General features: G+C 50.9%; 1 protein-coding gene across 2 annotated transcripts in view; it reads right to left on the bottom strand.

The window, feature by feature from the left end:
• Positions 1-13,254, bottom strand: part of COQ8A (coenzyme Q8A) — a 42,235-nt gene that overhangs the window by 16,546 nt on the left and 12,435 nt on the right. For both annotated transcript variants that reach the window (XM_033200691.1, XM_033200690.1), the window contains exons 2-4: positions 9,551-9,736; positions 5,619-6,029; positions 5,292-5,358 (exon numbers count right to left, since the gene is read on the bottom strand). In XM_033200691.1, the coding sequence (XP_033056582.1) occupies positions 5,292-5,358; positions 5,619-6,029; positions 9,551-9,727 (655 nt within the window). In that variant the 5' untranslated portion in view covers positions 9,728-9,736. The remainder of the gene's footprint in view (positions 1-5,291; positions 5,359-5,618; positions 6,030-9,550; positions 9,737-13,254) is intronic.

The raw sequence follows: 13,254 nt of genomic DNA, 5'->3' as shown, positions 1-13,254 counted from the left end.
GTATTAGCATTACTGGAGAAGTAGTAAAATAATCAATCACTTATTTTTATATTGTAATAAGTCAAGATGCATGCTGTGATCTCAAGAGTGATCACCAAAAGAACAGTAAAGGAATATAAAACATAAGAGTTAACAGAAAACATGCAGTCATGCATCATACAACATTTCAGTCAACGGACTGCATATATGACAGTGATAGATTATATCATATTTTTACTATACCTTTTCTATGTTTAGATACACAAATACCATTGTATTACAGTTACCTACTGTATTCAGTACAGTAACATGTTGCACAGGTTTGTAGGCTAGGACAAACAGGCTATGCCATACAGCCTAGGCATGTAGCAGGCTATATACCATCTAGGTTTGTATAAGTACACTCTATGATGTCCACACAATGATGAAACTGCCTAACGACACATTTCTCAGACTGAATCCTTGTTATTAAGACACACATGAGGGCCAGGTGTGGTGGCCCCTGCCTTTAATCCCAGCACTTTGGAAGGTTGAGGCAGGTGGATCACTTGAGACCAGGAGTTTGAGACCAGCCTGGCCAACATGGAAAAACCCTGTCTCTGCTAAAACTACAAAAATTAGCTGGGCATGGTGGCACACACCTGTAATTCCAGCCATTCGAGAGGCTGAGGCATGAGAATTGCCTGAGGCTGCATTGAGCCGAGATCACACCACTGCATTCCAGCCTGGGTGACAGAGCGAGACTCTGTCTCCAAAAAAAAAAAAAAAAAAAAAAAAAAAAAGCATGACTATAATTTTAAGTCTTTGATTAATGTAAAAGAAGGCAAGACAGGACAGAAAAGGGGGGACATAACAGATAGGTCAAATAGTAAACAAACAAAAACTAAGGTAGTAGATATAAACTCTAACACATCCGCAATTGCATTTAAATGTAAATGGACTAAATATTCTCATTGTAAGAGTATCAGTCTACATTTAAAACACACACAAAAAAACCAACTATATATGCTGCTCATAGAAGATATGCATTAAGGCCGGGCGCGGTGGCTCAAGCCTGTAATCCCAGCACTTTGGGAGGCCGAGACGGGCGGATCACAAGGTCAGGAGATCGAGACCATCCTGGCTAATACGGTGAAACCCTGTCTCTACTTAAAAATACAAAAAACTAGCCGGGCGACGAGGCAGGCGCCTGTAGTCCCAGCTACTCGGGAGGCTGAGGCAGGAGAATGGCGTAAACCCGGGAGGCGGAGCTTGCAGTGAGCTGAGATCCGGCCACTGCACTCCAGCCTGGGTGGCAAAGCAAGACTCCATCTCAAACAAAAAAAAAAGAAGATATGCATTAAATATAAGGACATTTTAAAAGTTGAAAGTAGAGGGGAAAAAATAGATAACATGCTAGCATTACCCAAAACAAAGCTAGAATGTAGCTATAGCAATATCAGACAATGAAGACTTTCACCCAGATGAAAAGAGGCATAACATAAGAACAAAGGGTCAATCTCTAGGAGGATATAAGAATTCTAAATCTGGCCAGGCATGGTGGCTCATGCCTTTAATCCCAGGACTTTGGGAGGCCGAGGCGGGTAGATCATGAGGTCAGGAGATCAAGATCATCATGCGTCTGTAGTCTTAGCTACTCCGGAGGCTGAGGCAGGAGAATCACTTGAACCCAGGAGGCAGAGGTTGCAGTGAGCCAAGATTGTGCCACTGCACTCCAGCCTGGGTGACACAGCGAGACTCTGTCTCAAACAAAAAAAAAAGAATTCTAAATCTGTAGGCAACAAATAACGTAGCTTCAAACCATACAAAGCACAAGTCAACAGACTAAAAGTAGGTAAATCCACAATCATAGCGGACTTTTTAATGCCTCTGTCAATAGCTTATTGAATAAGCAAACCAAAATCACTTAAAAATCTGATCAATATGAATAATAAACCAGACTAGATAGATCGCCACACTCAACATTAATTATTTTCAGGTAAACATGGAACATTTACCAAAATATTCCCATTTGGAATCAATGGCCAGACCCTTATTTATAACAAAAGAGAAAACCAAGGTAGGGCCCAAGGTCACACTGGAAGCAGAGTTGTAATTAAAGGCCAGCTATTATGATGACCTAAAGTTCAGTTCTGACCCCATATCCAATATATGACCCTTTCTTTCACACCACTCTTTAATAAAATCTAATATCCACAGATTATCCTGCCCATAGCATCACAGTCATAATGTCCCATAGCCAAATTGGACTTAGGACTCATGCCCCCATTTCAGCATCAAAATGAGCCCCTGGAATTGGAAAGTCCTTGACTGCCACTTCTATATAGCTGAATACCTACTGCTAACCTTGCTGAAAACCCGTCTGGGTCCCTGCAGCAGCCCTACCTCCCTGAGACCTACAGCAATCCCCTTCCTTCATAACCCCATGTAAAAACGTCCTAAAGTCTGTCAGTCTGCACCTGAAAAACACCTTTCCTCCATGAAGGGAAGAAAGGTTAGAGGTATTTTCTAGGAGAACAAAGTAGAACAGTGGAAACTGGACAGTGACCCACCAGTAAGCTATATATTTCACATTGCAGTGAAGAATATACTTAAATAGTATGTATATGTCTCTGAAACTAAAATATCTTGCCATGTGTATAGTTCATTCTAAGGATGTACAATATTGATTCTAATCTTTTCTATTTAATTCCATTCTGTTTAAATTGTTCTGTTTTTTGAGACAGAGTCACTCTGTCATCCCCACTGGAGTGCAGTGGCGCAATCTCAGCTCACTGCAACCTCTCCCTCCTGGGTTCAAGCAATTCTTGTGCCTCAGTCTCCCAAGTAGTTGGGATTACAGGCACATGCCACCACACCTAGCTAATTTTTGTACTTTTTTTAGTAGGAATGGGGTTTCACCATGTTGGCCAGGCTGGTCTCAAACTCCTGACCTCAGGTGATTCTCCCACCTCAGCCTCCCAAAGTGCTGAGATTACAGTTAACTTGTTTTTTATATGCTGATCCTGATGCATTAAATTAATTTCACAGTTTTCTAAAGGTTCATAACCTACAGTTTGGAAGGTTCAACTGGGTGAGCTAGAAGGCCCAGAATTCCCCACCAGGGCCAGAACGGCACGTTCCTTCCTGACCTGGCTTCTCTTTTCACCCATCTTGCCATCTCCAAGCCTGAAACATCACCTGCCAATTGCTTGGGCAACAACATGCGTGTCTCTGAATCATAGCTGTGGGCAATCCTCCAGCACACAGACACCCACAGACGGCTCCATGCATCAGGCAGGTGTCAGCAAAGGCTCCAGAGGCTTCTGATGCTACAAAGCACCCCAGCTCCACTAACCCAGGCTCCCTCTGGCTGCCCATAATCCCCCACCCTCTGACGAGAGCCCTCTACCTTTTTTTCCTACACATCTTCCTATATATAACCATTTCCACATCAGTCTCCGTCTTCTTTAACCCGTCACCCAAAAGGGTCTGACTTCTGCCTGCTTCGCCAGGACTTTATTGTGCTCCACCAGATTCTAATTCACCATCAAGACTTTCATTCTGACCACTTTTCCCAAACAGCCTGCATTAGCTCTACCACTTCTCCCCACCCCACAAACACTCCCAGGCGAGGACTGCACCGATCCTGAAACACGTCCAACTCAGCCTTCCAGGGACAGGCTTACCAAGAGTCTAGAGTGAAGGGAAGAGGGAGGGGACAGAGAAAAGCTACCGATGTGAAAACAGGGTAGCTCCTGCCCTCAAAATCATGCAGAAAGAAGGCAGCCTCCATTCAATATTTTAATAAGAAATAATACATGTTACCCAGTGACAAGCCAATGTGCAAAGCAGGTAACATGTCAAGTCTTCCAGGGGATAAGGACCATTAGAGGCCATCAGAGCAGTGACTCTAAAACTCATTCTGACAGCAGAACTCAGGAAGGTGTGATATTCTATGAGGGACTGCTTGAAATGTTACCCCAGGAAAAGGAAATAAGCAATACTCTTGGCTATCCCATAGATGACACTTCATACTAAATTCCTGAACGGCTAAGTAACAGTGGGTGCCAAATATTAAGGTAACAATTAGGAAAGAAAACCTTACAGTTGAGAAAATTCTATCCAGTTAACCAAGTCTGCTCGGCACCTTGGAGAGGGGGGCCATCCATCACTCAATGTCAGAACCCACACATTACCCAGCTCCTAGAATACCAGGCTCTCAGGGAGCACAACAGTACATGAGCCTCTGCCCAGAACCAGTCTTGAACAAGTAGGATGGGGTTTCCAAAAGAGAACAGGCAGGAGCAGAGAACAGCATGTATGATGGACGGTGTATGGGAGGAGAAACATAAACCAGAAAAGCGACAGGCAGATCCATGAGAGTGCGTCTCCATGACCCACCCAGCACCAGCACCATCATGGACCACTCAGACATCTGCTGCCTACAGCCCTGCAACTAACCACTCACCCAAGCTCAGGGTCCAAATCAAGCCACCAAAACTGTGGCTTGCATTAATTATATCACCTGGAGAACCTACTGAGGACAGCTGAGTGTTAAAGAAATGCAATCCCAGTAACTAACTTACAGTGTACTGCGGCAAAGGAGATGGCATTTTAACAGGAACATCTGGGCCAGCGAATTAGCAGCAGACATGACAAACATGATGTCATCAGAGCAGACACAACTGCTATAAATCTTCGCTATAAAATCACCCTTCAACTTGTATAAAAAGAGCGCACGTGTACTGGGCACGATGACTACTCAACCCCCCAAAGAAAAGTACAGAAAAATGGCTTGAAATAGCAGCAGCTGGAGGCCACGGCATCTTGTCACTCCACTCATGAGCCGCAGGACTGGGGGAACCCAGCAAATGGGCTCCCTAAATGTCTGGTCCCAAGGGAAAGAAAGCCCTGCTGAGCTGCTGAACAGCCCCAGGGAAGAGCTTTTCCTCACTACCCAGCCTCCTTCCTGAGAGGCCTCCAAAGCAGCCGACTGGTAGTGAGCCTGAGGCAGGGGTGGAACAGAGATGCTGCAGACACCGCCTCCAAGCAAGGCCTGCCGAGCAGTCCAAGCTCAGCTCCTGGCACGGCATCGACCCTGTACCAACCCACAGGGGAGAGCCAGGCAGAGCTGGAATCCAGTAACTGAATCATCCTCCCATGAAAAACTCCAGCTCCCCCAATAGCTCATGCAGGGGCAGCTGCTGCCACCTCCTCCCCCAACACCTTCCCCAGGATACTGCTGGGTCCCCACCTCCAAACAGGCCCCAGTGTGGTGCCCAGGCAAGGCAGATGAGGTGGCCCAGGGGCACACAGAAAAGCCACCTTACCTCCGAAGTTGGCCAGCCGGCCAATCCTCGTCACGGGCACCTTCCGCTCCCGGGCATGCTCGCTAAGCTGGAGGGAGACCAGAAAGAGACCTGTGGAATCAGCCAAGGGGACAGGACCAACCTTCAGAGGCTCCTGTTGCCCCCACATCTCCTCTCCACCCCACGGGCAGCATCTCCGCCTAACAGCACACTCCACCAAGAGGAGGCCTCCATGTTCCTAAAAACCCCAGACCACAGCACCCAGGAAAAGTCCCTAGAGCAGGACCCAAGGCCATCACTGCTGTGGGTGGGAGCTACCTTGGCCCTCCAGGGGCCTCCCAGACGCACCGTCTGTTTGTGCTGCTTGTTCTCGGGGCGAGACTTAGCCTGCCGGGCCTTCTCAATGTCCTCAGCTGTGAGGCCCCCCACAGGGGATTGGTCCTGGTGGAAGAACCTTCGCTGAAAGTCCATGGCAGAGAATGAGTCTCTGGGGTTTGCAAAGAGCCTCCCATTGGCCCTGCCCAGAGGGGAGGCAGCCTGGCCGGGGAGCCCGGCTTCTCTAAAGGGTCCACTGGCCACGAAGGCAGGAGTTGGGCCCTCGCTGTGGGCATGACTCAGGGGCGGAGGTGCTGACTGGTCAGGAGCGGAGGCTGCAGAGAAGTCTGTGGAGGCTCCGGCTGCCTGCGGGACTGAGAAGTGGAACTCCCCTTCTGGGCCATCGAAGTTCTCAACAAAATATTCTTCACGTTTATCCTGACCCTGCAGGGAGCAAAGACCAGCATGAGGAGAGCAAGAGCGAACCAGGAGCTCCTCCCTGCCTGTCCCCTGCTGCCTAGGACAGCACACTACCAGCATCCCGCCCCCTCCCACCTCCAGAGATGGCACGGTGCTGCACCCAAGACCCAGCACCCTTCCCAGCCTGGGAGCCGAGACCTGGGCTCCAGCCCTGCTTCTGTTTGGGCTCTGCTGTGTAGTCCTAGGTAGGACACTGAGCACCAGCCGGGGCCAGGCCAGGTGCACACTACGCCTGCAGCGGGTTCCTTGCCTATAAAACAGGGCCAAGGAGGCCTCCAGGGCTTTGGAGATGATAAACCAGGGCGCAAACGACAGGGAAAGCTCTGAGAGGTGAACACACAGCCTAAGGCCGGCAAGGGGTGAGGGAAGCATACTGATGGGCCCACCGAAGCCCACAGCTCACTGCAGACATGGATGCCACCGGCCAGCCGGAGTGTGCATGTAAGAGATTCTCACTGGAGAGGTGGTCACAACCAGGACTAGGCCTGGCCGTCCCTAGGAGCTCAGGGCTCAGGGAAATGGAGGGGCAGAGGAAAGGATATGCCATGTGTTCTTTGTGACGGTCACCAGGGCCTAAGCTTCGGGCCCAGGTCCTTTCTGCTCCTGAACCAGGAGTGACCTTGAGTGAGCTCCTGACCCTTCTCTGCTACTTCCTCATCTGAAAATAGGGCTCCTCACAGTCACAGTTACTGGAGGCCACAGACAGGGCCAGGAAACAGCACCCAGGAGCCTATAATTAGAACAGCACCAGCTTCTGGAGGGAGACCAGTGGCCTGGATTCCCGGCTTCAACTGAAAGGAATGAAATGCGCAGGCAGCCACGTGCTGCCTGCAGGGTAAGCAGACAGCGGGAGACCCAAGCCTCTCGCTCTGCCGTCTGAGATGTCACAGGATGGGAGGGAGGAAAGAGACAGGCTGTTATGCTCACTTCAAAAACAGGAAACTGAGGCAAAGATGGCTGATGTGCTGGTGAAGGTCACCAGGCAGCAAATGACAGAGCCAGGATCCAACACCCAGGCTGGCCCTGCTGGCTGTGACACTATTTTCAGTGTAGAAACAAGTTGTATTTAGGTCAGTGCAGTGGCTCACACCTGTAATCCCAGCACTTTGGGAGGCAGGAGGATCACCTGAGGTCAGGAGTTCAAGACCAGCCTGGCCAACATGGTGAAACCACATCTCTACTAAAAATACAAAAATTAGCCACCTGTAATCCCAGCTACTCTGGAGACTGAGGAAGGAGAATTGCTTGAATCTGGGAGGCGGAGGTTGCAGTGTGCTGAGATTGCACCGCTGCACTCCAGCCTGGGCAACAGAGCAAGACTCCATCTCAAAAAAAAAAAAAAAAAAAAAACTCACAGGCATCACATTTAAATTCACAGAGCCCCTGGGAAAGCCTTGCCATTAGGAAGCCTAGGCAAGGCCCTCCTTCTGCCCCATCGCTCCCATATGGTCCCCTGGCCCTGTGCCACTAACACCTGTCGGTGTCACTGTGGAAGCCCAAGGCCAGTGGGGGTTCCCCAGGGCTCCGAGGGGACCCGAGCTCAGTAAGTATCTGCTGAACGAATGCCAAGAGCAACCTTGACGGGCTGGAGGGAGACAAGCTCCTGGAGTCCGTGACCTTCCTCCCCTCAGCAAGAAGGGAGACAGCAAAAAGGGAAGCACTGAGGGAGTGAATGGCAGTGCACCCTGGGCGGCCACTCTGCTCCGAGGGAGTGAATGGCAGCGCACCACAGGCGGCCACCCTGCTCTGAGGGAGTGAATGGCAGCACACTGCGGGCAGCCACCCTGCTCCAGTGCCTACCCTGCTTCAGTGCCTCCTGGGTGGTGTGGCTCATCACTCACCCCTACCTCCCAGTGACTGAGGGGGAGGCCCTGCCCCTTCCAGACACACTTCAGGAGCAGAGGGTTGGAGAGTGCCTGATCTGGAGGCCCCACTTGCCATTATGGCTAAGGCCTGCCCAGGCTGTCTCATTTCTGGGCGGGTCCGAGTGAGCTGGGCAAAACACCCAAGTTTTGAGTGTCCCACTTTCTGAGTGTCCCACGGGCAAAACACCCAAGAGTGAGGCCAAGGCCCCACACTAAGGCACCGAACCAGGCAAGGGGACGGCAAGAGCACGGAGTCCAGGCTGGGAGGGGACAAGAATTCTGGTCCTGTCACTCGTTATGAGTCTTGCAGCCAATTGCTTTGTCTCAGTTTCCTCATCTGAGAAATGGAGGTGATGGTCCAGGCCGGCCCCCATCCCAGGGCAGCAATGAGGCTTGGAGGAGAGCACAGATATGAGGACTTCTGAACACTAAAGGCAGGCATGCTCGGTGACAGAGCCACTGCATCACCGCAGGATCCTCCCAGAGCGGCAAGGAAGGGCCTGCGGGTCCTAAACCTGAGATTGAGACGCGTGGGGGCTGCAACAGCCTCACAGCCTGCAGGAGGGCAGTGACCTTTGTCTAAACATCAGCCATCCACAGAAGAGATGTGGAAGGAGAGAGGCTGCGACACAACCTCCAATGCACACATGCCTAAGCACACACCCAGGTGCTCACGCACAACAGGCACACAAACACCCCCCAATCCCATCTCCCTGAATGTCAGGGAAGTTGCTGGTGATTGTACAAGGTGATGCCATGGTGGGCAGTGCTCTGCTGTAGCCAGCCCTGTTTATAGTCACCTCTCCAGCACACGATTTCACTAAAAACCACCCCTTGGAGTAAGACGTCAAGGCTTCCTGGACCTCGGCACAAAAGGTCATCTCTACCCCTAGATGGCACAGGGATGAGAGAGAGGCTGGAGATAAAGCTGCTTTTGGAAGGGCTGTGCCAGCTGCCACCCAGGAAAGGAGAGCCCCCAGTGAAGAGCCCAGAGACCCTCAGCAAACTGAAGGAGAAAAATGAGGTCGGGCCTTGGCGGAGGCTCAGCAGGCTCAGTGGGAAGGGCCTTCGAAGGCTGAGCCAAGCTGATGGACACCCGGGCCCCGGTAAAAACTGCATGTGTGTGTCTCCAAAGAGCACGCGTTGAAACCTAGCCCCCAGTGTGATAGTATCGGGAGGTGGGGCCTTTGGGAAGTAATTAAGTCATGAGGATACAGCCCTCCTCAATAGGATTGATGCCCTCATAACAGAGGCTCTAGAGAGCAGCCTTGCCCTCCTCCTGCCCCATGAGGACACAGTGAGAAGATGGCCATCTACGGATTAGGAAACGGGCCCTCACCAGACACTGAATCTTCTGGCACCTTAATATTGGACTTTCCAGCCTCTAGAACTTTGAGAAATAAATGTGCATTGTTTAAGCCACCAGTCTATGGAATTTTGTTATAGTTGCCACCACCTCACACAGGGGCCCTGTCCTACCCTGGAAGGACTGTGGGACACATTAGCTGGTGGGCCCTCAGGCCCTGGCCACCACAGACCAGTTGCCATGGTCACGGCCCTTGGTCTCCTCCAGAGCTCCAGGTCCCACCCTCTTCCTGCCAGCACCCCTCCCACTCTTACCTGTACCTTCCCCAAGAACACGCCCATCTGCTCCACAGCCGTGGACTGCAGGGCCCTGGCCGCCATGATCAGCTCCCCTCCGATGCCCAAGTGCTGCAGGTGGGTTTCCACGGCCGCCTGGGTCAGCTTGACAAGGCCTTTGGCCACCATGATGGTGTCTCCTAATATGGCAGCCATCCTTTGGGGCTGAAAGAAAGGAGGCCAAGTCAGGGGAGGCCCCGGGCCTCTGCAGGCCAAACCCACACTACCAACTCCACACCAAACTCTGAGCAGAAGGTCCAGAGGGCTGGTTTTTCCACTGATCTCCCCTTCTGCTAAGAGATAAGAAAGGGCCCGGGACTCAAGGGAGACTCCACGTGACACTGGACACTCCAGGGGAATAGAGCAGAATAAAGACCATTGAGTCGGTGGTGCAGTGTGCTCGCTGCTTCCCACACATTTCCTCTCCTGGGCCTCACAAGCACCCTACGGAAAACCTGAGGCACGGACAGGTGGCATGATTCATGATTCACAGCAGAACCAGGACTTGAGTCAGGCGCACAGACTCCTAGTCTAGGGTTCTTCCCTCTGGACCAAAACTGCCTACTGGGGCAGAAGCATCCAACTCCCAAAGAACTTCCCTGCAAGGTCCAGGGGACCACTCACAGCATTGGTGCTCCAACCCGAACCCTCAGGGGCTGAGGCTGCCTGTCCCTGCCCAGCCACCATTGCTCTGCCCAGTGAGGCCTGTGACAGATATCCACAGACCAAGGGACAACCAGAGCCCCTCCCTGACCCCTCAGGGTCGGCCCACCCTCAGCTTCAACTATTCACCAAACCGATGTTTTCAAACTGCAGTCCAGACCCACAGTGCAATCAATTTGGAAGATCCTAACCACCATTCAAAAGAAATGAACAACCAGCACCACCACCAAGCACCACTACCACCACCACCACCACCACCACCACCAAGCATCACCACTGCTGCCACCACCACCACCACCACCACCACCACACCACCACCACCACCACCACCACCACCACCACCAAGCACCAGCACCAAGTACCACCACTACCACCACCAAGTACTACCACCACCACTACCACCATCACCAAGCACCACCACCAAGTACCACTGCCACCACCACCAAGTACCATCACCACCACCACCAAGTACCATCACCACGACCACCACCAAGTACCACCACCACCACCACCACCACCAAGCACCACCACCACCAAGTGCCATCACCACCACACCACCAAGCACCACCACATGATGCAGAATCAAAAAGGAAGCATCAAGGAGCACTGTGGGTAGCTTTCTTAGTTCACATGTCCTACTTTCAAAGTGGCAAATAAATAAGCCATCTAAAAAAGTACACACTGAACAGTACTTAGTTATGCCTTTCTTCCTACCTAAACAGTTGCATCCTACATACGTATCAGTGAACTCCCAACTGGTGCCAAGTCCCACCCCAGACAGTGGTGCCAGAGCCAGGAAGCAGAGATGGTGAGCGCCCACTCTTCTGGAAGGAGGGCCTGACGAGGGGAATACCCTACGGATATATGGCCCTGCAAACTGGGAGGCAAAACCTGTTCTTCTCAAATCAATAAACACTGCTAAAAAACAGATGTTGCTAATAAACACAGTCTGTCATCTGTGAGCACAATAACATGTAGACTCATTTCAAAACCACAGCCTGTACCCACCCCCCTTTGACAAATATCACTGACCTACTGTTCAGGGTCCACACCTACACCTCCCCTTACCATACAAAGTGAACCCTTTATACCTCAACAATATCAGGTACTTTTTTTTTTTTTAAGAGAGGGGTCTCACTATGTTGCCTGGGCTGGAGTGCCATGGCTGTTTACAGGCATAATCGTGGCACCCTATAGCCTCAAATTCCAAGGCTCAAGCGATCCTCCCACCTCAGGCTCTCAAGCAGCTGGGATTACAGGTCCGCACCACCATGCCAGCTTAACACCAGGTATTTTTCTGCAAGGGAGTCTCTGCTCTCACAGAATTAGAAAGGAGGGAAGGGGAATAACTACTAGAAGGAAACACCTATCCAGAACTTTTCTCACCTTCTGCTTTCAAAAATTAGGTCTTAAAACCCTACTTCTAATGCACCACAATCCCAAAGTGCCTCATAATTCAACGATCCCACAATTTCACTGCAAATCCCTTCCAGGGCTGCACCAAGAACCAGGCACACAGTTACACCAAGGAGGTATTTTCATCATGATTTTAAAGAAATAAAAGCCCCCAAACACATGTAGTACACAAGTTAAAAATCCTATCAGCATCATGACTTCATCTGCAAGTACCCGACCCTGGCTAGGAACACCAGTCTCCCACCCACCCTACTTCTTCCTGCAACTCCATGAGCACGTTTTTGGGGTCTCGCCTGTGAGTAACAGAAATGGAGTGTTTGGGCTCTGTGCCTCCTTGGTATAGCGGCCTCCTGAAGGCCTCCATGTGCCTGCCTGCTCTCCTCTGAGGAGGGGACAGCCAAAAGAGTGGCCACAAATAATAAAGCAGTGGAGGTGGGAGACAGGTGCTCATGTTTGGGAGTATCCACTAGCCAGACATGAAACCAAAATAAAAAGTCATCCAGAGGTTCCTTCAACACAAGTTCACTGACCTCTCCCAGTGCTCCAGGCTAGTTTCTGCAGGCCCTGGATGAACCTGCCCTGGCCCAGGGCTCATGGCAGCATGGCATGCCCGTACCTCTATAATGGGCACAGACACCAGGAAGACAGCTGGAGGCCAACTGATGCTGACATGCCAGGATCAGAGGCAGAGTGGAAGAGATGACCTGGAGCTGGGACATGGGGCTCCAAGCCCACCCCCACCAGCTGCCGCTGCCCAGCGTGAAGCTCAACCTCTTCCATCCCTCCTCAGTAGTTCAGTTCGGAAGGGCTCTGGGTGCCTCATCAGGCCCCTTTTCTGGTCCTAAGGTGCTAAACTGCTCCAACGGACTTTTGTGGGGTTGACAGTCTTTTTTCTTTATTTGGGTGGCATAATGCTTGTTTTTGGCTATACTATGGCAATGGCTACTGAGGAGTATCCTGAAACATGAGGATCAAATATTGACATCTGAGGGGCTTTATTATTAGGACTATTAATGGAGTTGATGCTGGTTCGGTGACTAGTTGAGCACGATGGAGTGGGGATCACGGTTGAAGTAAATAAATGTCTTTATTGAAGTGTCTGGAGAAAGAAAGAACCATGATAAATGCAGCTTCCCAACCCCAGGGACAGGGGTTGAGAAAGCTGCACAAGGCTGTGTTCCCACCACAGGAGGGCGTTTTCTGGCCAAACTTTCACTGTCTGACCTTTCGGGGACACCGTCTCACTCACGCTGGAGACGAGGCTCCAACTTGGGGATCCTGACCTGCATACGAGCTGGTAATTATCTGGGTCATGGAGACCTTCAAATCTAGTCTCCAAAACTAAAAGACACCCCCACGGGCTGTCTAACTGGCCAGATACAAGAAGATATATCAATAGGAAAATGAGTTGTGTCCTTTTTTAAAATGAATTCAACAGGCAATCCTGATAGACAGCAGATGAGAGTATCACACACTGTACACTCAGGACCCACCGGGAGGAAGGAATTTTACTCTGAGGATGCCATATACACTCCAAGTCCCCCTTCAGAGCCAGAACTCACCGTCTGTCATTCATCTCCTCTAAGACAGCAGGCCACGGACAT

Source organism: Trachypithecus francoisi, unplaced genomic scaffold (genome assembly GCF_009764315.1).
Source record: "Trachypithecus francoisi isolate TF-2019V2 unplaced genomic scaffold, Tfra_2.0 Lachesis_group5, whole genome shotgun sequence".
Taxonomy (NCBI): domain Eukaryota; kingdom Metazoa; phylum Chordata; class Mammalia; order Primates; family Cercopithecidae; genus Trachypithecus; species Trachypithecus francoisi.
This window is presented reverse-complemented; position numbering and strand designations above follow the sequence as displayed.